A 27,500-nucleotide genomic window follows, 5' to 3' on the forward strand; every position below is an offset into this window, starting at 1 on the left:
CCACCCCGCACTGTAAATATATACAATATATAAACATTAAATACAAATGTTTATTTATCATGCTGAAAAAAATATTGTACAACATATTGCAATATCTTGCTGTGTGCATATATATATACTGCTGTGAAATAGATAAACCACATCATTATATTTTCAAATAGTCTGTATGTATGCCATATATATTGCAGTAAGGGCCATTCCATCATACTTTCATACAGCCAAGACATCAGTACAGTGTTGTGCTGGAAAGTGTCCTCTGATTGGCTGCTGAGGTGTTCTGGGTAATTCCTGGCAGGAAGAGCAGCCATTTGCAAAGCCAGTGGCTTCCTCCTTCACCGAGGCCCTTTTGGTTTTAGCAGATAACGCCCCCCCCCCCACCCCTGTTCCCATCACACAGCTACATACCTGATGTGCAGCTCATGCCACAGAATTATAATCTCCTCTTTGACACAAAAGAACTCTGAGCTCCTCCTTCTGGTTTAAAACACCACAAGCATTTAAAACTACACCCTGCCACATTCCTGCTGCACAAAATGTCTGTCTGAGCTGTCAGTCAGTCAGGCTGCCTACAGTACAGACGTGTGGAACAGGGACTGGGGCCAGCACAGGGAGGCTAATTCATTCATTCATTCATTCACCCATTAATTCACTCGTTCATCAGTTTATTCAATGATCTCTTCATTCATTTTAATAATAAGTCAGTTTAATAAGTTGAATCTTGTAAACAGCCACAAGGCGAACAACAGCGACCACACCGCTAATGATTATTTCTGGTCCAACTGTAACACAGAGGTCAAGCAAAACCCCTCAGCCCTGGACAAGATATTAAACAGCAAAAGCGTTACTGAAGAGGGCAAAGCGCTGTAAACTCATGCAGTAGTTTATAATAAGAGAGGGAAGCTGGAAAGAGTGGTGCCGGTAACCATGGCGACACAATGTGATGACCCCCCCCCCCCCCCCAGGGTTTTGGGAAAGCACTTCTGTACTGGACACTGCTCCGCAAACATTAGTGTACAATGTCACAGGGCACAGTACAGTCTCTCCCTCGAATACAGCCTTTCCTGTTCCTGTCCCCCACTCTTTTAAATTTATTTTTCAGTAATACCTCGTGTAAAAACAACACAAACGCACAGGAGCCTACAAGATCACAATGTCAGTATGTTGTTTTTTAAAGAAAATAAGAAAAAGGATTTTTAAAGTATCAAACTAACTTTCTCAACACCTGAACAAGTGTTTGAAAACATTCACTGCTTGTGCTGATTCGGTTCTTGGAATGGAGCTATTTGTCCTGTATATACTGTTACACGGTATCTCAAGTAAACAATCTCCCAAAGGAGATCTAGATTTTTATTTATTTGTTTAGTTTTTGTTCTCTTTTCCAACACTCAGACAAAAAGTCTATGCTTAAATCTTGAGGATCGATGGCTTAAAAGTCAATATTTTTGGTAAATAATCACATTTCCATCCAAACTGAGGACCACCTTGCCCCCCACCCCCCGCCTCCGACGCTTTCGCTTGTTATAGTCTGTTGTGAGCGGGGTGGGCGACTCTTAAGGTGGACTTGGAAGTTCGGGTTAAATTCTTACAACGAGGCTGGACTGCAATGATACTTTTGCTGATGAAAACATTAACCGAACATCTTAACGCTATTTGATTTCATTTTAGGCACAGTCAGTTGACATCACTCAGTCTTAAATAGAAATGGCTCCACCTTTAAGATGGGCGGTCGCCTAGCAGAACGGATAGCCTACATGCCGCCTAGCCTATATAAAACCAGCTTGGCTATGATGCTAAGATCCAGTAAACGTTAGAGAGACTACACGCGAGAAGGTTACAGATCTTCCAAGCGCTGACCAAGAAAACTAGGCTACGATTTTTCAGGTAATTTCACATATGTATAAAATGCCTATCGTTTAATTTCATTAAAAGGTCAGACGTCTTTGTATTTGTCAACCTGGCTCCCGCGTGATTAAATGTCGGTTTATAATGTAGGCTGCCTACTGTAACGTATTTACTAAATGTTTGTTTTTTTCCCACGAAATTGTTTATATCTGATGAAACGTTAGCATTGTTTGTTTCCGTTCATGTTTAGAAACATGTTTGCGTTGCTATGCCGGCTAGTTGGTTGCTACAGCATTAAATGTAGCCTGTGGGTCGGTTTGCTCGACATCACACAATGGAACTGGAGCTAGCCGGTTTTTCCGCAGCCAGGGCAGCATCATCACCCTTCAGCGACCGTTTCCCGCGGCTTTCTAAGTTCAGATTGAATCGGTAATCGTTTTAATGTGGCCGGTCCTTGGATTGTTATAGAATTATTTATGATTATTTATTTTTAATTTTAAATGACATTTTTTTGGCCATATATAGGCTATACGGCTTCCGGGTTTACAGTAAGCGTGTCTAGCCACATGGTAGGTAGCTACCGCGATGGAATGAGATGGCATGGATGCTACATCTTTGACAGTTCGATCTGAATCATTTGGGGTGAGCTGGCGCAACAACATTATAAATCACCTAGTTGTGTTAGTTTAAGTCTGTCCACATTGTTGAAGCACACATCACGATGGTAATCGCCTACATTAAGAAAAGTAATGGTCTAATATGTAGCTGATGCAATTTCTTCCGCAAATTACTTTGCCTACTCATAAGCAATATTGAGCTTCTTTCCTGTATTGCTGTCGTAGCTTGCGGCGGATAGCCTGCCTCGCATATATAATTGTATATATATAATTTCTTTTTTTCTTTTTTCTTTTTTTAAGGTGACAGGAGGCATCGCTGAGAGATGAGTAAGGACCTCGACGTCGAAATGAAGGATGTGGAACTGAACGAGGTGGACCAGGAGAAGCAGCCCATGACCGACGGAGAGGCCGGGAACGGGGACGGTATTTCCCCGACCAGCACGGAGAAAAACGGCATTGTGAAGGTGAAGATCCCGGAGGATGAGGCGGCGGTGAAGTTCACCGGGCTCAGCAAAGAGGAGCTCCTGAAAGTGGCCGGAACTCCCGGGTGAGAGATTACCGAAGTTTTACGTCCTTTTATGAAATTATCCACGGTCCGAAGACCAGACGCGTGTTCACTGTCATCGTTTTAAATTTAAAATTAACGTTAAATCCGTAACGGCGGCGCATCTGACTTTCGAACCTTATCTCGCACACAGGTGGGTCCGGACGCGGTGGGCCCTGCTGGTGCTGTTCTGGCTCGGGTGGCTCGGGATGTTGGCCGGAGCCGTCGCCATCATCGTCCAGGCCCCGCGGTGCAAGCCGCTGCCCAAAATGAACTGGTGGAACGAGGGACCTCTGTACCAGATCGGCGACGTGGCCGCGTTTACCGGGGGCAATACCCTGAAAGGTAGGAGTGAGGGCGTACGGGGGGCAGGTTGCACTGGGTTGTATTCATGTTGTATGGGGCTTTATGGGAGCATGTAGTGGTTCTGTGGGGGTGTACAGAGTTGTATGGGAGTCAGGTTGTTTACTGGGTGCTTGAGGAGGGCTGACATTCAGTGGCTTTTCACTACAGGAAACTACACTACAGTGCATTGTGGGAATCAGAGTCAGGAGTGGGCATTTAAAGGGGGAGCTCTCTTTGCCAGTGTTCTCATGGAAAGAGGAAAGGAGGAGACATTTGGGGGGGGGGGGGGGGGGGGGGTGACAGATGGATGAAGGCTTGGAGGACGGTGGGGAGGGGGGGGGGTGCAGTGTGTGCTGGGGTCCAGGAGCACAGGTGACTCAGCATTTACCTCCCCACCCCCCCATCCCCCACGAGCGACCGTCTCCGGGGGAGTGCAGTTTCCATGGCAACACCAGGGCAGAATGAGCGTGCGCACGTGTGCGTGACTCATCCTCTCAGGCTGCATGCTTCTGCTGAACCTGCTGAATCCGGTTCTTCCCCTCGCTCTCCCTCGCTCTCCCTGCCCCCTCGCTCCCTCCCTCCCTCGCTCCACGCTTTTGTTCAGCCCCTGTCCTGCGCTCACATGGTCGAACCCTTTCCTTTGAATCCCATCTGAGGGGGTTATTGGAGGTCACATGCCGACGGGCCTCAGAATCACACAGGCAGGGCTGCTTTTGATTGGCTGCTTTTGTGTTCCTGGAGCAGCAGGTGTTCCTCCCTCCCAGGGCGTCGTTCACATTTCAGATGTTCCTCATGTTTTTACAGCTGTAGTTTGATTATAATAGAAATTCCATTGAATGAAAATCTCGAGTGTACAACACCTGCGCCCCAGCTTGGATTCGAACTGGCAGTGCTTTGATCAGAGGCACAGCTCTGCACTGCTGCCCTATGTCCCTGTACCAATAAAAGATATGGAGGATCAGACTGAATATTAATCATTTTTATTGTGATGGCATCAGATGGTTGAAGAGCCTGAATTATTGTATCACAGTTTAATAATGAAAATTACAAAAGAATTGGAGACTTGCACAGGATTTTCTCAAGACTTTGTTTTTCCCGGATATAGATCAAGGTCAAGGCCGAACCGCCTTAGCCCAGACTGCAGTATGCTTCCTAACTCGTTAGTACAGCCTCACGCTACTCCAGACTGCAGTGTGCTCCCTAACTCGTTAGTACAGTCTCAGGCTACTCCAGACTGCAGTGTGCTCCCTAACTCGTTAGTACTGTCTCAGGCTACTCCAGACTGCAGTGTGCTCCCTAACTCGTTAGTACAGTCTCAGGCTACTCCAGACTGCAGTGTGCTTCCTAACTCGTTAGTACAGTCTCACGCTACTCCAGACTGCAGTGTGCTCCCTAACTCGTTAGTACAGTCTCACGCTACTCCAGACTGCAGTGTGCTCCCTAACTCGTTAGTACAGTCTCACGCTACTCCAGACTGCAGTGTGCTTCCTAACTCATTAGTACAGTCTCACCCTACTCCAGACTGCAGTGTGCTCCCTAACTCGTTAGTACAGTCTCACGCTGCTCCAGACTGCAGTGTGCTTCCTAACTCATTAGTACAGTCTCACCCTACTCCAGACTGCAGTGTGCTTCCTAACTCGTTAGTACAGTCTCACGCTACTCAGGACTGCAGTGTGCTCCCTAACTCGTTAGTACAGTCTCACCCTACTCCAGACTGCAGTGTGCTCCCTAACTCGTTAGTACAGTCTCACCCTACTCCAGACTGCAGTGTGCTTTAAACACCACATAGATCAGTGATAACAACCCTGTTCCTGGAGATCTACCATCCTGTAGGTTTTCATCCTGCAGGATTTCATCCAACCCTAATTTGGCACACTTGATTCTACTAATTAACAGCTCAGCAAGATCTCAAGCTGGTGAGTGAGGTGTGCTTTGTTAGGGCTGGAGTGAAAGCCGACAGGACGGTAGATCTCCAGGAACAGGCTTGGTTGCCACTGACCTAGGTGATGCTAATGTTGTGTACTTAATAGGCCTGCTGTTGACCAGCTTGTATGAGAGAATAAGAGCTGATCATATGGAACGCCACACCGAACGCAGTTATTTTTGTGTTAAAGACTTTGTTTCTTTTGCTGCAGGACTGGCAGAGAAGATGGAAAGCCTGAGCCAGCTGAAGGTGAAGGGATTGGTTCTCGGGCCCATCCATGTGTCCGACATGGACCAATCAGATAGCCTCAGTTTCACAGAAATCGCACCAGGCGTGGGAACCCTGGAGGAATTCAAGTTTCTGATCAAAACTGCACAGAAAAAGAGTGAGAAACTTTACTTCTGTTCACAATCACAGGACATGATACCATACCTGTGTGTACCTTTACCTCTGTTTAAATCTGATAGCTCTGTGCATGTCTATGTTTGCTTTTAGACCTGGCACACAAAATGGTCTCTTGTGTTTGCAGTGTGTGTGTTTGTGTTCTCTGTGGGGTCTGATTGCGTTAGAGTTTGTCAGTTTGACGTGATTGATTGCGTGATTGATCACGTGACACTGATTAACTCAGCTTCCTGAGTGCAGTCCGTCTGTTGGTTCAGCCAGCACCTCCACAAGCCATTTTCTCCTGATCCCTGCTGCCCTTTGACCTTTCTGCTGATTGGACACTGTTTGTGCTGTCAGCTTTATTGTAGTTGTGGTGACATCAGAAGGATCGGGGTCATGGAGGGTGGTGTTAATGGAGTCACTCTGTCCCCCCCCCCCCCATCACTCCTTCCCTTTCTCTCAGATATTGCGGTGGTTTTGGACCTGACCCCCAACTACAAGGGCCGTGAGCCGTGGTTCGCCAACGGCAGCGTCACCGATGTGGCAGAGAAGCTGAAGGTGAGCGGGGGCGGGGAATCGAAACTGAGCGAATCTGACCAATTGTGAGGCTCCTCTGACCTGTCCTGGCCCGGTGGGGCGGCCGTTCCTAACGCCCTGTCCCTCCCTCCCCCCCGCAGCCGGCGCTGGTCTACTGGCTGAAGGAAGGGGTGGACGGGGTGCAGCTGTCCGGGGTGGAGCGCCTGGTCACCGTGGTGCCGAACCAGTGGGCCGATATCCGAGCCATCGTGCAGAACGGAACCACGGACGGCAAGGAGAAGTCAGTGGGAGAAACGAGCGTCTTTCATAAAGTGACAAGCTTTTTTTATGATAAATTTGTGTTTTTTAACACTTAAGAGACACATTCAAGACATTTTTAGAAGAAGGAAAGAAAAAAAACAACAACTGTACATTGTCTTTGTGTCTGTACTTTGTGTCTGAAGGATGAGTGCCATCTGGTGGAACATTAAGGGCAGTGCATGCTTTAAAATTTATCTTAACAGTAAAATGGCTCGCTTGCGCTCTCTAGTGGTGATAGTGCTGGGTGTGAGTCCCTGGGGTTCAGCATTTTAATGAAGTAAATGGTTCTCTTCCCGATTTAATTTTTAAAAATAAGTTTTATTGAGGCATGCATATAGACAGACAGGCTGTATATAGACAGGTAAAACGAGAAGTCAGTGGTGTGGGTTGCTGAAATTGTGTCCTTCTGTGTTCAGGGCTCTCTTCGGGGTCACGGAAGAGGGGTCGGTGGCGGAGGTGTCCCGCCTGCTGAACAGCTCCGGGGTGGACCTGCTGATGTCGGGGGTCCTGCGGTCCAGTCTGACCGGGGTGGACCGGGCCGAGGCCCTGCAGCACCTGTACGCCCAGAACCAGATGTCCGTGGCCTGGACCATGGGAGACCGCCGGCATGGCCACCTGGCCTCCCTGGTCAGCCCCAAGATGCTCACACTCAACCAGATGCTGCTGTTCACCCTGCCCGGCACGCCCGTGTTCAACTACGGAGACGAGATCGGGCTGGAGGATGAGGTGAGAGAGCGAGAGAGAGAGAATCATATTTTCTTGCTATATTCAAAAAGTAAGTTTAATTAAGTTGGTTTTCCTTTAGCTGTTGATTTTCCTTTAGCTGTGAAAACTTGAAAAAGAGGGAAAGATTTCAGACAGGATGGGGGTCTAATTCCAGCTAATGAACACGTGCTGGCTCACTAGTCCAAGGCTACCGGGCCACCAGCATTTCCAAATGGGCGCTACGCCAGTTTGCTAGCAGAGGGGCCGGGCTGAGTGTACTGGACGCAGGGAACACAGGAAGTGTGCAGGGAAGAGGGCAGGAGGGAGGGAAAGGGTGGAGGAGAGAGGGGAAGGGTGGATACCGGGTGAAAGGACAGAGTCTCTGACGTGATTGGCAGCCATCTGAGGGGGGCGGAAAATAGGATGGGAGGTTGACTGTGATTGGCTGCCTGATGAGTCAAAACCCTGTGTGTCTCCAAATCGCAGAAGGACACGTTTCCCAAGATGCTTTGGGACTCGCCGGGCACTGCGGATGCGGCAAACAGTACTGAAAAAGTAAGAACATGCGCACACACACGTGCATGTACACATACTCACACGCGCACACGCATGCACACGCACACACACACACATGCACACGCACACACACACACAGTGTGTACCAGTTCCCGAAGGTGTAGATTGACAGATTTTTTTTCTTAGATCTGTTAATCGCTTGCCTTGTATGGCAGAAGTACATTTCAGAGCCCAGCCCAAACATGACTTACCAGTTTTTCAATGTTCCTCTCTCCCTCCCTTTCTTTCTTACACCATTTCTCTCCCTCTCTTATTTTCTCTCTCCCTCTCTCCCTCTCTCTCCTTCTCTCTCACAGGATAGGGAGTCGATTCGTTCGTTCTTCCAGAAGCTGAGCGAGCTGCGTGGGAAGGAGCGGTCGCTGCTGTACGGAAGCTTCCGGGTCCTGCACAACTCCACTTCCTGTCTGGGGTACCTGCGCCAGTGGGACCAGAGCGCGGGCTACCTGGCCGCCTTCAACTGGGGGGCGGAGTCTGCGTCCCTGAGCCTCGCCCACGCGTCGCTCCCGGCAACGGCAACCGTAACCCTGAGCACGGACACCGCGGCGTTCCCCAAGGACAGCAGTGTGAAGCTGGCTGCCCTGGAGCTGGGGTCGGGCCAGGCTGTGCTGCTGCAGTACCCTTACACTGCCTGAGGGGGCCGCCAAAAACCAGGAATCAACATTTACATGCACGTTGATTGCTGTAATGGTGGCTAGAATCTGTGTTATCAATAGAAATGCATGTAACATTAAAATCAAATGACTTTTTTTTTTTGTTCCAAGATGTCATCATGCAACACTGTGATGTGAAGTATTACTGTATTTGAAGACACACACACACATGCACACTGGATTTTGTACACTGGCATTTTCATTTTCTCTGTGACAGTTTTAAAGCGACAGTCTGCCTGGGACTGCCCCCCCCCCCCACCTCACCTCTCTCTAAGGGCTCTTTCCAATCGCTTATTTTACCTCCTGCGTCCTTTCCTCACTTCCTTGGCTCCACCGAGCGGCCGACGCAGGGACAGGACTCTGATGGAGGAGTCGAGGTGGCACGCATTATCAGCGTCAGTTTGAAGCCACGTCAGTTACAGATGTGGCAGCTACAGATGTGGCAGTTGCAGATGTGGCAGTTGCAGATGTGGCAGCTACAGATGTGGCAGTTGCAGATGTGGCAGTTGCAGATGTGGCAGCTACAGATGTGGCAGTTACAGATGTGGCAGTTGAGGATCCACATACGGATCGTTTATAGGTCGCGCGTTCCAAAAAAAAAAGATACTTCCGCAAAGGACGCACTCGTGTGTCCTCGCTGAAGCATCCTCCAGGTGCCTCCTCGCTCCTCCTTGTGGAAAGGAGGGTCCTTAAAGATGGCCGACCTTGATGGCTATCCGGGTCAGGCGAGAGTCGCGGAGACTGGGACGGGTAAAATGAGCGACTGGAACGAGCCCTCGGGCGGGATATGAGCCTTCCTCCTTCGTCTTCTCACTGCTGTGTCTGTGAAACACGTTCCCTTAGTCGTGAATAATGAGACCCCTTCCCTCTGCTTCTCCCTGAATGAGCGGATGTGGGGTGCAGCTCTAAAAATGAAGCAGAAGTTAATGTGCCTGTTCACCCACAGGGAGAGAGATGGATCCTCTGTCTCTCTCTCTTTCACCCTCTCTCCATCATGAGAAATAAACAGCCTGAAACTAAGCCTTTCATGTGTTCTGTCTGTGTGTGTGTGTGTCTGCACGTGTGTGTGTGTGCAGTGCAGAGAGGTGTAACTTGGAATTCACAAGTGTGGGGGTGTGTGTGTAATACAACACAGCGAGATGAAACCTGCACTTCCGCGGTTTCAAAAGCGCTTCTCACCGAGACCATGGAGTGTCGACGGGTGACATCACAGTGACTTTGTCCGTATTCTTCCTGCGGCCTATGAGAGAAGCTAGTGATGCCATAAACGGATGATGCTGACAGATTCCGTTTGCTCAGCTGAATATTTCCTGATATTCACTAGTTTAGCTTAAGGAACTTGGCTCCAGTGCACAGTGCCAGAGTCCCAGCAGGGAATCAGATGCCGGGCCTTTGAGTTGCAGTCCCAGTTCCCTAAGCACTACACTGCCTCTCTTTCTACATTCAGACATCACTGGTGGCATGTCCGCTGTGGCCTAGACACAACACTCTTCGGGGAACTACAAAGCAACTCCAAACAGAGTGCCTCCTGAGGCAGTATGTATACGCACATTATTACTGATTTCTCAACAAACAAAAAAATTGCATTTAGTGTAATGTTCAGTTGGAACTATTACAAAACATTTCTCTGCAAGCTGCTTTAGAGGAACCTGAAGGGAACTTCCTGATGCACCAGCTTGTCCTCAGATAGCTGCAGTCAGATACTCCAAAGTTTTCAGGTCAGTTGACTGCATTTATGTTCAGCATATAAACAGATATCTGACAGAGATGAACTAAAATAATATACTCACATGTACATGGTGTGCTAATATTTATCTTTAATTGCTTTTTTAAACATCAGTTTATTTTACATTGCTGTTGGGAGGTGTGCTTTTGCTATTTGTAATCTTTATCTCAGTTGTTTATAAAGATGTTTCCAGTTTATTAATTTCCCTTCGCCCTATTTTGTTTCCCGCGTGGACAACAAACGGAATTGATGCAGGACTCTCTTCTTGGAAGCTCCAACCCTTGGATCGGTGTGTCTGAACTGTACTTCATGTATTTGTATTGCTGTAACCCATATGGAACAATAATGTTTAACTTAAGAACGGGCTCTATTCAGCAAAAAAGGCTGGATACATAACTGCCCTCTCTCGGAAGAAGGCAGTCTACCTTGAAAACTGTATTACTGAGCTCAGGTTTACGTCAATGATCGCGTCCGCGGATCTTAATCATTTTCACCAATCACGAACCTCTTTGGCGCTTACGCTTGATCTTTACGACCAATGGCTGCAAGCAGTGTCGGTAGATCAAACGAACAAGACGGCATAAGCTACGAATAGAATATCGGGAAATCAGCGAACCAACCAGTTAATTCCCTGCGATTCAGTCCCGGGCCTGTCCTCCTTTGGACCAATAGGCGCGAGGCTGCACGCGCGGGCGTGCCTTCGACGACGCAAATGATCGTAATCTGACTCAATCGGAGGAGTGGGCGTCACGGTTGCGGCCAATAGCAAGTTGCTTCGCTGCTGGGAGGTGGCGACTCGCCTGGGATGGGTTTAAAAAGCTCAAACAGTCTTTAATGTCCTGGCTGCTGTGTGGGTTAGTTATCTTATCCTGTCCCATGCGAAAGCGCCGTTACAGAGGAAAAGGGGGAAACCAAATAACCCAATTGTACACAGAGAGTAGCCAGTTAGCGTGCTAAATAGGGTAAATCACCCCCTCCCTCGATTAGGGGCCTCGAGGTTGCATCGCAACACATTGCAGCTGTCGACAGAAACACGCGTAAAGTAGCGGAGCTTCGAGCTTCTTAAATTGACAGCCGCGTGAGAAACCGAACGTAACTTGACGTCGACAAAAAAAATAAGAAAAGGTAAGTTTGTATGAATGGCAAGTGTGTAAACGGAGAGAGTCTTGTAGTGCCTGCATACATTGGCTTTCTAGCTGGCTAGCTTGCAAACGTCTCCATAATTGGGCTATATGGTAGCCAGCTAGCGCGCTACCTGCACAGTTCTGCCAACGTCGACAGGTAAACGGGGCAACTGTTTCGCTTCACAGTTCGCTAATGACATCCTTGCAAGCAATTGCTAAAATCAGTAGCAAAGTTCGCTTGCTAGCTATTGAACTAATGCACCCGCAAAAGCAGCAGGCAGTAATGACGTTGCCGTTAATGACCCTGCAATGACGGTGAACCCCATTCATAACTGTAGTCTCAAAGTCGGCAGTCTGAGCTGTTGACCCGTATTTTATCTTGCAGTGGCATTGCACTTTGTTGTTGATACGCGCAGAAACTCAAGCGAGTTGTCGAAAGTCCTATACCGCGTGCGCACCCAAGGACATCAAACGCGTTTGTGTGTTGACTGTGACGTTTACATTTCATTGTGTGAGTAGCGGATATCGCTTTTGGGTCCGTTTTCTACTGCTCTAAGCGAACGGAGTGCCACAAGTTCAAAGTGGAAGCCTCCCTCCTTTGTTACAGAACGTTCTGCTGGCTGACTTGTGCTCGCTACTTTGTCACCAACAAAAGTAAAACTGCTTGTTCTGAGGGTCTTGTTGCTTTCCAACGATTGCGTCAGAATTATCTTTTTGCATTAGTATAATCACGGTCTTGCACACCACACTGACTGAAGGTAATGCCACTAAACTGACGCACAATGTCATGATTGCGTAATGGACAGAGTATGATGCTTTCCATAGGGTTAGTCACTTAGCAATCATACTTGTATATATAATATCATAAACTTCAATTTTGGGGCGAGGGTTCGTTATAATTATTGCTTCGTTTGCAGTAATGAGTCAATTTGATCTCCCCGCCACAAGCTCATGTCCTAAATCTGAGCGCGTGCGCCTCTCGGCTGCAGCTGTTGCTGTGGGTCACCACTCCCCCTCCCCAGTCTCCACGTGGCCGACTGTCACAGGGAAGTCCTTTCCTGTGATCTGCAGCTCGTCCCGAGCGAACTTTAAAGAATTCAAACAAGTGTATCTTTCTTGTAACTGTTTACGCAACAGTCGTCCTCAGATGTTTTCGCTCCGCCCTGGTGGTTGGGTTATGCTGTGTAAACGGTGGCGGATTTGAATTTGGACCGCTCTTGAAGATTAAACCACGTTTGAATATTTGGGGATTAGATATGAACGGAGACTATCTCCCACAAATGGTCGTGTTTTGTCTCATTAATTTAAATCCGATTTATAAAGTTGCATAGTTATTTCCAATGTGAGATTTCTTGTCGAAACCGATGGAGACCGTTTTGGGTGCTGGTTCTCGATGTTTTCTGGGTGAAAGGTTAAATGCTGTAGTTGGTATTTAGGCCTAGTCTCTGGTCTGATTTAAATAATTTTTAAGCGTTTTTCAGTCGCTTAATTTCTGCGCGTGTTACATTTTCTGCTTTCCACGAGCCCAGCACGCGGGGCGCCTAGCGGAGCGGAAACCCACAGGGATGAAGTGTTTTTTTGGGTTACTGTTTTGTTGGAGATTCAGTGAAATGATGATAAACACACTGTTGACGCTCCTTTTAGAATCCGTACAATCTTCATCACGCTACATATTGAATGAACATTGAATATATAATTTTCTCTTCTATTTACCGTTTTTAATTGTTAATACACATTTTTATTAGTCATGAATTCGGTTGACATCATTTACCTGTGCAATGGTGTGTTTAGTGTTGTAATGAACTGGAACGTGCACTGTAGATACAGTGTTAAATGTGTCTTCACCCTACTGTGCCTGTTCATTATAGCCTTCTTCCAAAGATCTTTTATTGTAGTTTACATTGGGTGTGATCTGCCCTCCTCAATACAAAGGTACATGAAAGATTATTCACGGGCCCAGAGGCATAGCTAGGAGTTCTGGGCCCCTGTTTTTTAAAATAAAATGAATAGAATTATTTCCTTTTATTTTTTAAGCTGTGGGCCTGTCACCATGTTGCCCCCCACGAATGACAGCTCTGCATGGGACAACATTCACTGCTTTCAGGTCTGCTGGTTCAGAATTTGCACCCCCCCCCCCCCAAGTGAAGATCTCCCCATGAACTCCCTGCTCCGTCCCCGTTTCCATGGCTACAGGAAAGCGCGTTTGAGTTCAGCCAGACATCCAGCCCACAGAGACTGATCTGGGATCAGCCTGGGAGAGGCTGACAGGGTTCATGCAGGTTACAATGTGGGAGCAATGTCCGTGTGTGTGCATGTGTGTGTGCGCGCATTTGTGCGTGTGTGTGTGTGTGTGTGTGTGCGTGTGTGTGTGTGAGAGCGCGCGCGCCTGTAACACGATCTCTTCTGTAGCATAACACTGTTTAATACCAAACACATGCTGCTGGTCCCCTCTCCCTCACCCTCCCTCTCTCTGAGGTTCATATGGGCGACTTCCAGTGTAAATATTAAACACTAGAGGTAATGTACAAGCTGACTGTGCCTTATCCCGGCTCTGTCCCCTTACCCCACACAATCTACACTGTGACCTGTCCCAGTCCCCTTACCCCACACAGTCTACACTGTGACCTGTCCCAGTCCCCTTACCCCACACAGTCTACACTGTGACCTGCCCCAGTCCCCTTACCCCACACAGTCTACACTGTGACCTGCCCCAATCCCCTTACCCCAAACAGTCTAAACTGTGACCTGTCCCAGTCCCCTTACCCCACACAGTCTACACTGTGACCTGTCCCAGTCTCCTTACCCCACACAGTCTACACTGTGACCTGTCCCAGTCCCCTTACCCCACACAGTCTACACTGTGACCTGCCCCAGTCCCCTTACCCCACACAGTCTACACTGTGACCTGTCCCAGTCCCCTTACCCCACACAGTCTACACTGTGACCTGTCCCAGTCCCCTTACCCCACACAGTCTACACTGTGACCTGCCCCAGTCCCCTTGGGTGTGGTGACCATGTAAGATGGCGCTGGTCAGAGTGGCCATAGACTTGCTCCTGTCTCTTTGAGCATTAAACATAAATCTTTAGTAAATAAATAAATGTTGTTATTGATGCACTGTGGCTGTCCAGGGTTGCCTTCCTTTCCCTCCTCGTGTATCTAATCACACATTGTGCTTTAAACAGCTGCCTGTGTGAGAATTCTTTGGCCCGTCTGCTCCATTTCTGAGCGAAGCCTGTTTCCCAGGAAGGCGTGAAGTGCCTTTCTGTTTAGGAGCTCTTTTGAGGGCAGTGTGGTTAATGGTGGGGCTGCTCTCTCTCTCTCTCTGTTAATGTCAGTGTTTGCCCCACATGCTCAGCTGAGCTGCACCACTAAAACATCAGCACTGCGGCCACAAAATAAAACTCTGGGCAAGAACGGCTCATTTTGGGAGGTCTGTTTGGACATGCAGTGTCATCACAGATGATTCCCCCTCCTGTAGCAGTTCTCTCTCTCTCTCTCTCGCTCTCTGTACATGTGCTACTGTTTTCCCCAGAGCCATATGACCGGGATATTTGCATTCCTTTGGTTTCCATGGTGATTATGGGGGGGGGGGTGGGTCGGGGGTGCGTGTGAGGGTATGAAACCGTTGGTTTTCTGTTTTAGGAGTGTTTGCGGGGGGGGGGGGTGAGGGTGTTTGGGGAAAGGGACAGAGAGGAAGTTGGGTGTAAACATTTCGTGTGTAAGCTGTGCAGACATCCCTTCTGTGTGACTCTGTCAGCCCTGGGTCTGCAGTCGGTTTGCTGTGCATGATGGGATTTTTCCAGATTGAATTTTTCGGACCCTGAATGTCCCCAGCTACGGCGCTGGGCTTGGGGATTAGTCAGACACACAAGGGGAGTGTTGGCGTGTTCCACTTTGACCGCCGATTTCACCAGATTTTCAGCCTTAAAGACAAACAGTGGCAAACCCCCGAGATATCTGGTGCCTGGAAATCTGCCAGGAACTTATCTCTGCTCGCTGTGACCTTTGTGCGCCACACTGGCCAATGAGATCAGCCAGGGGAACTGAGCATGCTCAGTAAAAGGTCTGGGAAGCTGAACTCAATATGGCTTAATTGTGGGTGCTGTTAAAAAGAGAGGTTGTTATGAGAAGTGGGCACCCTGACCCCTGACCCCTGAGGACTGCGGTATCTGGTTCCATCTGATTCTACAGGCCCGAGCCAAACAAGGGCCTTTGTCAGGACTCTCTGTTCGCTCTTTAAACCAGTTTTGGTTTATATTTCTGTACAAACCATCCCCCCCCCCAGGCCCTTTCACAGGAACTGTACCTGTGGGTTTGTGAGGTTGCTGCAGTCCATCCTGGAGCCTGCAGTCTTTACCACAAGGAAGTTACTCAACCTGAAGCTCTTGAGTAAACGTTGAGTAACCCTCAGCAGTCCCTCTCACCAGTGTCTCATCGTTCCCTCGTGAGCTGGCACCAAGACTGAGGTCTCTGCAAATAGTCCTGAGCCAGTGAGTGAATTTGATTTGCTGCTTCTGGCTGTGAGTGAATGTCATTGGTTGGTCTGAGATCAATGAGTGGAGATAATTTAGGGTCTGTGAGTACAGTCTGTTCTTACTCTGTCATTTTGGATTTTTTTGGCTTTGAGGACTGATAAAACTGGTAGAATTAAACAGCTGAAATACTCCTCTTTTCTTTCTTTCCCTCCTTATCTCTCCTTCCCCGTTTCATTCTCTCTCTCTCTCCATCTCTCCTCTTTTCCCCTCGGTGTTTCCTGTCAGGTCTCTGCAGCTCTGTTTTCCTCCTGCTCCTATTTCAGCAAACAGAGGCGGAGTTCAGGCGTCGGGTGTCCGAGGCCTTTAGAAAGGAGCGGAGATCCTGAGCTCCAAAACGAGCGGAGATCCTGAGCTCCAAAACGAGCGGAGATCCTGAGCTCCAAAACGAGCCCGTTTGGGTTCGGAGGGAAGGGTGAGCAGACCTGGGAGAGAAAAAAAATCTCTCTGGAACATTCTGGCAAACCACTGCTGATTTCCCCAATGGGATCAACTCCTCAAAAGCACTGTGCCAGGGCAATTCATTCCACCAGGAGTTACTCATAGTGAGACCTTTTTAAAAAAAATCACCAGAGACTAATTCAGAACTACATGACTTTTTCTTGTTGCACAACTTTAAACACCCCCCCCCCCCCCCCCCGCTGTTTTTTGTACATACAGGAACACAGCAGTGCAACCTTGCACAACCCACACCCTTTGACACAATTTACCTTTTCACAGTTTAAAGACCCTCAATTTTCTCTACTCACTACCCCACCCACCCCCCCGGCACGTCTGGTTTCTCCCCCCCTCCCCCTCTGCCCTTTGTGGTTTGTTATCCGAGTGGTGTCTTGTACTCCCTGTCCCTGTGTGAAAAGAATGCTTTTATGTTGCCAGAACCTTTTCCTAAATGATAGATGACGAATGACACATTAATGTGCATAGTGACTGCAACCATGCACATCTCAGCAGAATGTACAGAACATTCCGGAATGTTGGTGGAATTTATTTAGTTTTTCGTGGCCTGAAAAACCAAGAACCTGTAGCCTGTCTGTCGCTTCTGTTTTTAGTAGTTCGTGTCTGTGCTCGTTTTTTTTTTTTCTTCATTTTCTGGCCATGATCTGACGTTGTCTTTCTGCTGAAGATTAAATGCTTTTTGGTTTTTGTGATGTGGTTTCCTCAGCAGTGGTCTGAGTACCTTTCATATTTTGAGAGATTCGGAGATTGTGGTTGGCTAGCACTGCTGCTCTGAGTGTGTGCATTAATTTGAATCATATAATTGCTATTTTTATAATGCTATTTTTGCCTGGCCGTGATCAATGGAATTGGGTCTTGAGTGTTCCAATAGATCGGATATGGTTCTAATTGGAAGATGTAGCTTGAGATGTCATCTTATTGGATATTGTGTTTAAAGCATTTTCTTCTGGTTGCAGCCCCTTTCAATAAAAGGAATTGAAATGTACACTGCAGTTGGTGTTACCCAGAGTTAAATTTGATTCCTTTCTTTGACATCTACGGTTTACTAAAAAATAAAAAATCATTATGCTTTTCTATTTTAAATGTTCTGCCAGGGCCCGGTTCTGGCAGTATTGCTCCAGCAGAATCAAGTTCTACTGTAAACCTTGAGTTAAAGCAGCACCCGATTATCTTTAAGCCAGGTAAAACCGAATTTTTTTTTTTTTTTTTTTTTTAATTATTTAATCATGCATAGGTTACATTTTTTGGTTGTTGGTTATGTTTGTGTATTCAACTATTTAGTAAGTAAATATAATCAGTAGTGTGGTTTGGTCAAGCCAGTCTGACTCGAGATGCTAATTTTTAAGGAAGTTTAAGTCTTGCAACAATGATTCCACAAAATCACTTCCCCTGATGACTGCTCACAAATGCTTCTGGACAGATGCCCTGACTCTCAATGAGATTCAGACACAGTTTTATTTACACGGTGAAATAATATTTTCTTGTTAATACATACAAGCGTGAACAGACGAGACCATGGAATCTGGAGAAGATGGTGAAAAGGCTTATGGTTTCTTAAACTCTATCCTCGTATTCATAATAGATGGGGGGAGTAATGGTACAATGAAGTATTGTAAATTGTAGTCAACTTCTCTGGCTGTCTCTCGTTTGCTCACTCTCTTGCTCGCTCGCTTGCTCACTCTGTATCTTGCTCATTCACTAGCTGTCTTGCTCGCTCTCTCTCTCTCGCTTGCTTTCTCTCTCGCTCGCTCACTCTCTGAGCAGTACAATGCTTGCAGTCTTTTGCTTCTCAAACCCCCCACAGTTGGCCCAGCTGATTGGAGGTAGCTTGTGGGTGTGTTCCTGTACAGAACAAAAGTGGAGCGAGGGGAGGGAGGGAGGGGGGGAGGGAGGGAGGGATGGCGGCCGGGGGGGCGGTGGGTACTGGGGGGGGGGGGGTAATGGAAGGAAGGCGGGGGTGCTGGCAGTGGCAGCGTACCCAGTGTTATGTGCCCTACATAAAATCCCGTCAGTCACACGGTGTTATTTACCTGTCGGTCTGTCTCAGGGGCTGCTGACTGTCTCAGGGGCTGCTGACTGTCTCAGGGGCTGCTGACTGTCTCAGGGGCTGCTGACTGTCTCAGGGGCTGCTGTCTGTCTCAGGGGCTGCTGTCTGTCTCAGGGGCTGCTGTCTGTCTCAGGGGCTGCTGACTGTCTCAGGGGCTGCTGACTGTCTCAGGGGCTGCTGACTGTCTCAGGGGCTGCTGACTGTCTCAGGGGCTGCTGTCTGTCTCAGGGGCTGCTGTCTGTCTCAGGGGCTGCTGTCTGTCTCAGGGGCTGCTGGCTGTCTCAGGGGCTGCTGACTGTCTCAGGGGCTGCTGACTGTCTCAGGGGCTGCTGACTTGTGACTCTGTAAATCCGGTAACCCTGGCAGCCGCAGGGAGTTTTAATCTGTGCCCCACGCCGTATCTCACTGCCTCTTACGCTTTTAAAAAATGTATTTATTTTGGTTTGGTTTGTTTGATTTGGCTTGTGTGATATTCTTGTCGTGTGATATTCTTGTCGTGTTGGTGAGTCCGTTTGAACTTTTCTCCTGTGCGGTGTTGGCCCAGATCAGGTGGTTGGGACCTTTGAACCTGAGCGTTTGAGCAGCGAGCGCTTGTGTCGCTCTGTGCTGTGTGTGTGTGTGCTCGTGTCGCTCTGTGGTGTGTGTGCGTGTGCGTGCTTGTCGCTCTGTGCTGTGAGCGCTCGTGTAGCTCTGTGCTGTGAGCGCTCGTGTCGCTCTGTGCTGTGAGCGCTCGTGTCGCTCTGTGCTGTGAGCGCTCGTGTCGCTCTGTGCTGTGAGCGCTCGTGTCGCTCTGTGCTGTTAGCGCTCGTGTAGCTCTGTGCTGTTAGCGCTCGTGTCGCTCTGTGCTGTTAGCGCTCGTGTCGCTCTGTGCTGTTAGCGCTCGTGTAGCTCTGTGCTGTTAGCGCTCGTGTCGCTCTGTGCTGTTAGCGCTCGTGTCGCTCTGTGCTGTTAGCGCTCGTGTCGCTCTGTGCTGTGAGCGCTCGTGTCGCTCTGTGCTCTGAGCGCTCGTGTCGCTCTGTGCTGTTAGCGCTCGTGTCGCTCTGTGCTGTGAGCGCTCGTGTAGCTCTGTGCTGTTAGCGCTCGTGTCGCTCTGTGCTGTTAGCGCTCGTGTCGCTCTGTGCTGTTAGCGCTCGTGTCGCTCTGTGCTGTTAGCGCTCGTGTCGCTCTGTGCTGTTAGCGCTCGTGTAGCTCTGTGCTGTGAGCGCTCGTATAGCTCTGTGCTGTGAGCGCTCGTATAGCTCTGTGCTGTGAGCGCTCGTGTAGCTCTGTGCTGTGAGCGCTCGTGTAGCTCTGTGCTGTGAGCGCTCGTGTCGCTCTGTGCTGTGAGCGCTCGTGTCGCTCTGTGCTGTGAGCGCTCGTGTCGCTCTGTGCTGTGAGCGCTCGTGCCGCTCTGTGCTGTGAGCGCTCGTGTCGCTCTGTGCTCTGAGCGCTCGTGTCGCTCTGTGCTCTGAGCGCTCGTGTTGCTCTGTGCTGTGAGCGCTCATACAGTTCCTCGTTCCTGTGCTTTCACCCTGCCTCCGGCCTGCAGGCAGGGATGCCACGAACGTTTATATCAGTACATCGCCTCTTATCACACCAGCGCTCACGAGACTGTATGCGCACCTGGGCCGTCTCACCTGTAGTTCAGGTTCGGCCGTCCGTCCGTCCAGGAGGATTAGCCTGTGACTTTCGGTTTGTGGGGCGTTCGCTTCCCAAACGTCTGCTGTGCTACAGCGTCTCTGTACAGTCCTGATGGGCTACTGACATGTCTGTGTCCATTAGAAATCATGTCATTGTACGCTGTGATTGGTCACACTGGGCACTTCATGTGATCGTGTGCTGTGATTGGTCACACTGGGCTCTCTGAAGTGTTTCTCAGATTTTAACGGCTGCTGCAGAGTGGCGGTATGCGAGCCGTGTTTGGCGTGCCTGGTGTGGGGCGAGTGCGGTCTCGCCTGCCCCGGGCCCCAGGGGTGCGGTTTCCGGCTCTCTGATCCTCTGATCTGTCTCCGCACGGTGAAGGGGGGGGGCGTGTCTGCCTGCCGGCCTGCCGGCCTGCCAGGCCTGTTTTACTCTGGGATGGCTGTGCTTTTATGTGAGGGATGTATGCTGTAAGTGTGTGATTGTGTGTGCTTATACTGTAAGTGTGTGATTGTGTGTGCTTATACTGTAAGTGTGTGATTGTGTGTGCTTATACTGTAAGGCTGTGTGTATATGTATATGAGAAGTATGTAGACAGTAGGTTTGTGGGTCAGGTGCCATGTAGACAGTAGGTTTGTGGGTCAGGTGCCCTGTAGGCAGTAGGTTTGTGGGTCAGGTGCCCTGTAGGCAGTGTTGCAAAAATTCATCCGGTGCTGATTTTCTGATAGCTTGACGGTAAATATAATTGAAATGTCGTCATCTCGGTTCTTTGGTGTAATCTTGATGGATCACTTCAGGATAGCTAATTTCATTAGCTAAGTATATTCCAGAGTGAAATGTATTTTTCATGTGTCATGTGCATTGTAAATTGAAGTAATTACATGATCAGATTATGCATATCATGTAAGCTTATCATACAATCCAAATTAAATGTTATATATATTATGCATATATAGTGTAGGCCAGTGTGTGTGTGGGTGAGCTGCCCTGGTCCGGTGTATTTACCCTGAATCCATCAGTCCTAAAATGACCTCCTGCCGCATTTGAGTCCACCCTTCCAGAAACACGGACAATGGCGGTCAAGTTCATCTGAGGGTCTCCATGACGACAGACTGGTGGAGCCCGGGCAGCATGAGCTGGAATTTGGTTTAAGCCGAAGGGGCGGCGGTAAATTCAGCGGCCTGAGAGAGAGAGAATGGCCCCTCTGTCTGCGAGAGTCCTTCAACACACATGCACCAGAGTGAGAGAGTGAGAGAGTGAGAGTCCTTCAACACACATGCACCGGAGTGAGAGAGTGAGAGTCCTTCAACACACATGCACCGGAGTGAGAGAGTGAGAGAGTGAGAGAGTGAGAGAGTGAGAGAGTGAGAGAGTGAGAGAGTGAGAGAGTGAGAGTCCTTCAACACACATGCACCAGAGTGAGAGAGTGAGAGTCCTTCAACACACATGCACCGGAGTGAGAGAGTGAGAGTCCTTCAACACACATGCACCGGAGTGAGAGAGTGAGAGTCCTTCAACACACATGCACCGGAGTGAGAGAGTGAGAGTCCTTAAACACACATGCACCGGAGTGAGAGAGTGAGAGAGTGAGAGAGTGAGAGAGTGAGAGAGTGAGAGAGTGAGAGAGTGAGAGTCCTTCAACACACATGCACCGGAGTGAGAGAGTGAGAGAGTGAGAGTCCTTAAGCACACATGCACAGGTTTACCTCCCAGTCCCACCTGAGTTTGCAGTGTGTGTTTTGTGAACTGTGTATAAGCATACTCGTACACGGCCCCTGCTGCCGGATTGGGAGAGTGAGGCCACGGTTCGCCTCCAAAACACACGCCTTCCAGCCAGCTGCTGCTTTTCACTGCGCAGCCGCAAAACACACGCATGCAGAGCAGGGTGGAGGAGACGCAGTCATACACACGCATGCAGAGCAGGGTGGAGGAGAGCCAGTCATACGCATGCAGAGCAGGGTGGAGGAGAGTCAGTCATACACATGCATGCAGAGCAGGGTGGAGGAGAGCCAGTCATACGCATGCAGAGCAGGGTGGAGGAGAGCCAGTAATACGCATGCAGAGCAGGGTGGAGGAGAGCCAGTCATACACACGCATGCAGAGCAGGGTGGAGGAGAGCCAGTCATACACACGCATGCAGAGCAGGGTGGAGGAGAGCCAGTCATACACACGCATGCAGAGCAGGGTGGAGGACACCCAGTCATACATACGCATGCAGAGCAGGGTGGAGGAGAGCCAGTCATACACACGCATGCAGAGCAGGGTGGAGGAGAACCAGTCATACGCATGCAGAGCAGGGTGGAGGAGAGCCAGTCATACACACGCATGCAGAGCAGGGTGGAGGAGAGCCAGTCATACGCATGCAGAGCAGTTTTTACAGAGTGAACTACCCAGCCGCCCCATGCTGCCTGGATTTTTTAGATTGTATTCTTTTCTTCTCCATTTTTATTTTCTCCTCAGTTTAGAAGTAATTCTGTTTCCTGCCTCACAGCTGCAGACTGCACCGGCTCAATCCGGATTCTGTCAGTCACAGCTGGATGCACCAATCACAAGGCCCCAATCTTCAGTCCTCTTTCTGATAATATATATTTTTCTACCTTCTCTGTGGTTTTTGGTTCCGTTTACTCAGGTGGTGAATATTAATCCCCCCCCCCCCGCCCCCCCACCCCATTGCTGTGGGGTCCGGCTGGTTAGTCTACTCATTTTTATATTTAAAGCCAAGGGTTGGAGGGGGAAAAAAATTGTTTTAATGGACGATAATCCATTCCATTGCACTCTTCTATGTTGTTGTGTTCTGTTTTTTTTTTTTTTTTTTTCTTCTCCTTTCCTGCCTGCTGTCTCTGGCTCAGCCAATCGGCTGCATTCTGCAGGGAATGTTGACAGCAGATGTGTTGTTGGCACGGTAACAGCGGTGGCATGCGCTGTACTGTGGACGTCTGCCTTTCTGTCTCGTGAGTAAGATCGCTGTGGACACGTTTGCGCAGTCGCGGTTCCTCGTGAGCGTCGGTGTTTATCCCGCCATGCTCATGCGTGAGCTGGGACAGTATCCCCAAAATCCCAGAACCGGAATGGGGTGGGATTATCCTGTCCGGAGTCGGAATGGGGTGGGATTATCCTGTCCGGAGTCGGAATGGGGTGGGATTATCCTGTCCGGAGTCGGAATTGGGTTAGGATTATCCTGTCCGGAGTTGGACTCGTTGCTCGCTGGGATACCTGCGCCTCCTGTCCTTATCTGGCGCGTGCTTGCCGTGGCTACCTGTAACGAGGGTCCGTTTGTTTGTGCGGCTAATCTGCGCTGATTGCGTTATCGCTGTGTAAACTCTCTCTGAAGGTCCTGCGCAGGTTAACTGTGCATTAACCTGCGTCCACTTTCTCTCGTCCTTTTTATGCTCCCTCATTCCACCCCCCCGCCCTCTGGGAGGACAGCCAGATCAGTCTAATGTTGCAGAAACATATGAAGTGTGAGCAGGAACGGGTGTGTGTGTATGAAATATTAACGTGTGGACATGTCTCTCCCTCTCCCCCCTTCTCTCTCCCTCTCTCCCTCCCTCCCACTCTCTCTCTCTCTCTCTCTCTCTCCCTCCCCCCTTCTCTCTCCCTCTCTCCCTCCCTCCCCTCTCTCTTCCTCTCCCTCTCTCCCCTCTCCCTCCCACTCTCTCTCTCTCTCTCTCTCTCTCTCTCTCTCCCTCCCACTCTCCCCTCTCTCTCCCTCCCACTCTCTCTCTCTCTCTTCCTCTCTCAGATGCTGCAGGTGGGCGTGATGCGTTTGGGCCTGGGTGCGTTGGTGGTTCGGAGAGCTCACTGCCTGTCCCGTGCAGTTCATACCTCCACCCAGAAGGTGGAGTACAAGCCTATCAAGAAGGTCATGGTGGCCAACAGAGGTTGGTGTGGTGCTCTCACTCTCAAGGGCCCAGCCCAGCGGAGGGGGGGAGGAACCGGGTGCTCAGCAGCAATGTGCTGGGGTATCAGTGGACATGATAATTATTAATCATCAGGCTAAGCTCCTTTATTAATAAATGATGATGGACTGCTGGCCTATCAGAGCCTGATGATGACCTCTGGAATGTGGCTCTGTCCTATCAGAGCCTGTTGATGAGCTGACGCGCTGTGTGCCTGTCCGTAGGTGAGATTGCGATCCGGGTTTTCCGGGCCTGCACAGAGCTGGGGATCCGCACGGTGGCGGTGTACTCTGAGCAGGACACCGGGCAGATGCACCGGCAGAAGGCGGACGAGGCCTACCTGATCGGCAAGGGCCTGCCGCCCGTCGCGGCCTACCTGCACATACCTGACATCATCAAAGTGGCCAAGGTGAGCCTCCTGGGCTGTGTGATTCAGCCTCAAAACAGGGACAGTATCAGAGATACAGCCTCTGGGGGCTGCAGGTTTAACTCCAGTCCTGGAGGAGCCGCAGTGTCTGCAGGTTTAACTCCAGTCCTGGAGGAGCCACGGTGGTAAATTCTGGGCATGAATAGAAGTTGAACTCTTTAATTGTGATTCTTTTGTTGGGATTGATGCCCGCAGGCGAACGACGTGGACGCCATACACCCGGGGTACGGCTTCCTGTCTGAGCGGGCGGACTTCGCCCAGGCGTGCGTGGACGCCGGCGTGCGCTTCATCGGCCCCACCCCCGAGATCGTGAGGAAGATGGGAGACAAGGTGGAGGCGCGCGCCATCGCCATCGAAGCGGGTAAAATGCACACACGCACACACACGCACAGACAAGCACAGACACGCACAGACACACACAGACACACACACACTCCCTCTCTCACACACACTCACACAGACACACGTGCACACACACAGACACGTGCACGTGCACACACACACGCACACACACAGACGCGCACGCACACAGACACACAGACATGCACACACAAACACACACACTCATTCATACACACATGCACACATGCATACACACACACATGCGCACACACACGTGCACTCGCGCATGCACACACACACACACACACACGTACACGTGCACTCGCACACACACACACACACACACACACACACACACACACACACACACACAGGCTCCAGCCCCAGGGCAGATAAACAGGTTCTGCATGAGCTTCTCACTTTTCCCTTTTAAATTCCTGCAGCACAGTCTCTCAGCAGGGCTTGTGGGTGCAGCTGCAAAGCGTTCACAGCCCTGCGCTTTTATACAATGCATTAAGGGTGTCTCTCAGTCTGCTGTGCATTTGTTAATCTGCTCCAGTGTGCACCTGGGCGTGCTCGCGTAAAATAAAACCATCCTGGGAGTCTCCAGCTTTGGGTGGTGTTTACTGTCAGGCTTCAGACAGGCCGCAGGGATTATGTGAGTTGTTGGAATACGGCTGGCTTCTGTCCGAGCTTGCATGAGGAATCTGAGTGCAGCGTTTTGGGTTGTAGGAAACTGGGAATCGATTGACGTTCAGTGAAGTTCCTCAGGCTTCCGCATGTGAACTGCAACTGCAGTCGTAAAAGAAAAAACAGGTTCTATCAACCAGGCTTTTTTCACCACGCCATCCTGCCTCATGGTGTAGTGAAGAACAAAACACAATAAAGTTCCAGACCGAGACCGTTTAATTTGGGGGCCGCATGTTAAAGGGCATGCAGGTGACACTGCGGTCTTGCCTGGCGGCTGCCTGTGTGTACCAGGAAATGGAGCTAGGCATCCATTTTCAGAGCTGGTCCGTGCAGTCTGGTCTGTGGTGATGGAGCTGGTTTGTGGTGATGGAGCCTAGTCTGTTGTGGTGGAGCTGGTCTGTGATGATGGGGCTGGTCTGTGGTGGTGGAGCTGGTCTGTGGTGATGGGGCTGGTCTGTGGTGATGGAGCTGGTCTGTGGTGATGGAGCCGGTCTGTGGTGATGGGGCTGGTCTGTGGTGATGGAGCCGGTCTGTTGTGGTGGAGCCGGTCTGTTGTGGTGGAGCCGATCTGTTGTGGTGGAGCCGGTCTGTTGTGGTGGAGCCGGTCTGTGGTGGTGGAGCCGGTCTGTGGTGGTGGAGCTGGTCTGTGGTGATGGGGCTGGTCTGTGGTGATGGAGCCGGTCTGTGGTGATGGAGCCGGTCTGTGGTGATGGAGCCGGTCTGTGGTGATGGAGCTGGTCTGTGGTGGTGGAGCCGGTCTGTGGTGATGGGGCCGGTCTGTGGTGATGGGGCCGGTCTGTGGTGATGGGGCTGGTCTGTGGTGATGGAGCTGGTCTGTGGTGAGTGGTGACGCTGCTCTAATAAAGCAGGGCTCTTCTCAGGTCCCAGCTGGAGCGCGATTCCCTGCCAGATGCCGTCCTTCGGCTCTGTCTTTATATCAGTCACTCCGTCTGTCATAGAGCTCTGTGCTGAGGCACAGGCTGAATTAACCTGGCCGCCATCTTTCAGAAACACGTCTGTCAGATGTCGGAAGACAAAAATGATCAAGCACTTTGGCTTGCAAATTAACACAAAAAAATCTAACCTTATCTGAATAAGCTGATGACAGTTTTTTCACAGCATTTGATTTACAAGTGATCAAAGAGGAAAAGGTGGAATTATTTTCTTAAGTTATGGAAAACAGAGACGGAGGAAAGGGTTTTTGGGGGGCAGTGTAGTAGTATAATGGGTAAGGAGCTGGTCTTGCAACCTAAAGGTCACGGGTTCAGTTCCTGGGTAGGACACTGGCGTTGTACCCTTGAGCAAGGTACTTAACCTGCATTGCTTCAGTGTATATCCTGCTATAAATAGATGCAATGTAAATGCTATGTAAAAGATGTCAGTTGCTCTGGATGTGAGCATCTGCTGAATGCCTGTAATGTAGTCTAATGTTATGTGCAGAAGCCTGTAACTGCGTTTCTCCCCCCAGGGGTGCCGGTGGTGCCCGGGACGAATGCCCCCATCTCCTCCCTGTCCGATGCCAAGGAGTTCTCCAACACCTACGGCTTCCCCATCATCTTCAAGGCCGCGTACGGCGGGGGTGGGCGGGGCATGAGGGTCGTCAAGGGGTATGAGGTGAGCCCCGCCCCCAAACTGAAGCCCTGCCCAGTCTACCTGTTACCACACCCACCTAATCCCTGCCCTCTTAACCCCAGTACATAGTTTGAATGTTCCTTCTTGCCATGCTATATTTGTATTAGCTGCCACAGGTTAGCTAGCCCTAACTGGCCTGCCGCAGGTTAGCTAGCCCTAACTGGCCTGCCGCAGGTTAGCTAGCCTCAACTGGCCTGCCGCAGGTTAGCTAGCCTCAACTGGCCTGCCGCAGGTTAGCTAGCCTCAACTGGCCTGCCGCAGGTTAGCTAGCCCTAACTGGCCTGCCGCAGGTTAGCTAGCCCTAACTGGCCTGCCGCAGGTTAGCTAGCCCTAACTGGCCTGCCGCAGGTTAGCTAGCCCTAACTGGCCCGCCGCAGGTTAGCTAGCCCTAACTGGCCTGCCGCAGGTTAGCTAGCCCTAACTGGCCTGCCGCAGGTTAGCTAGCCCTAACTGGCCTGCCGCAGGTTAGCTAGCCCTAACTGGCCTGCCGCAGGTTAGCTAGCCCTAACTGGCCTGCCGCAGGTTAGCTAGCCCTAACTGGCCTGCCGCAGGTTAGCTAGCCCTAACTGGCCTGCCGCAG

General features: G+C 50.1%; 2 protein-coding genes across 4 annotated transcripts in view; both read left to right on the top strand.

The window, feature by feature from the left end:
• Window positions 1-1,612: 1,612 nt before the first annotated feature.
• On the top strand, window positions 1,613-9,444 carry LOC118236522 (4F2 cell-surface antigen heavy chain-like). Of its 2 annotated transcripts, none has more exons than XM_035434975.1 (9): window positions 1,613-1,881; window positions 2,760-3,006; window positions 3,158-3,348; window positions 5,484-5,657; window positions 6,120-6,214; window positions 6,334-6,473; window positions 6,910-7,219; window positions 7,685-7,753; window positions 8,071-9,444. In XM_035434975.1, the coding sequence occupies exons 2-9, from the start codon at window positions 2,783-2,785 to the stop codon at window positions 8,404-8,406; spliced, it is 1,539 nt and encodes a 512-aa protein (XP_035290866.1). In that variant the 5' UTR covers window positions 1,613-1,881; window positions 2,760-2,782; the 3' UTR covers window positions 8,407-9,444. The 2 variants fall into 2 exon arrangements, with proteins under 2 accessions (XP_035290866.1, XP_035290868.1); XM_035434977.1 differs by lacking the exon at window positions 1,613-1,881 and adding an exon at window positions 2,343-2,484.
• A 676-nt stretch (window positions 9,445-10,120) lies between these two features.
• Window positions 10,121-27,500, top strand: part of LOC118235245 (pyruvate carboxylase, mitochondrial-like) — an 80,044-nt gene continuing 62,664 nt past the window's right edge. The window contains exons 1-5 of one of the 2 annotated variants that reach the window (XM_035432396.1): window positions 10,121-10,142; window positions 23,673-23,811; window positions 24,054-24,238; window positions 24,452-24,617; window positions 26,757-26,902. In XM_035432396.1, coding sequence (XP_035288287.1) covers window positions 23,673-23,811; window positions 24,054-24,238; window positions 24,452-24,617; window positions 26,757-26,902 — 636 coding nt within the window. In that variant the 5' untranslated portion in view covers window positions 10,121-10,142. Of the gene's footprint in view, window positions 10,143-10,944; window positions 11,276-23,672; window positions 23,812-24,053; window positions 24,239-24,451; window positions 24,618-26,756; window positions 26,903-27,500 lie in introns of those variants that run through there. The other variant, XM_035432395.1, reaches the window with a different exon arrangement.

This window comes from Anguilla anguilla, chromosome 9 (genome assembly GCF_013347855.1).
Source record: "Anguilla anguilla isolate fAngAng1 chromosome 9, fAngAng1.pri, whole genome shotgun sequence".
NCBI lineage: Eukaryota > Metazoa > Chordata > Actinopteri > Anguilliformes > Anguillidae > Anguilla > Anguilla anguilla.

Excerpts from the sequence above, each read along its gene's own strand:
- LOC118236522 (XM_035434975.1), top strand. The coding sequence starts at position 2,783 with ATGAGTAAGGACCTCGACGTCGAAATGAAGGATGTGGAACTGAACGAG. Across the intron at positions 3,007-3,157 it reads AAAGTGGCCGGAACTCCCGG|GTGGGTCCGGACGCGGTGGG; the intron begins GTGAGAGATTAC and ends TCTCGCACACAG. Across the intron at positions 7,220-7,684 it reads AGATCGGGCTGGAGGATGAG|AAGGACACGTTTCCCAAGAT; the intron begins GTGAGAGAGCGA and ends TCCAAATCGCAG.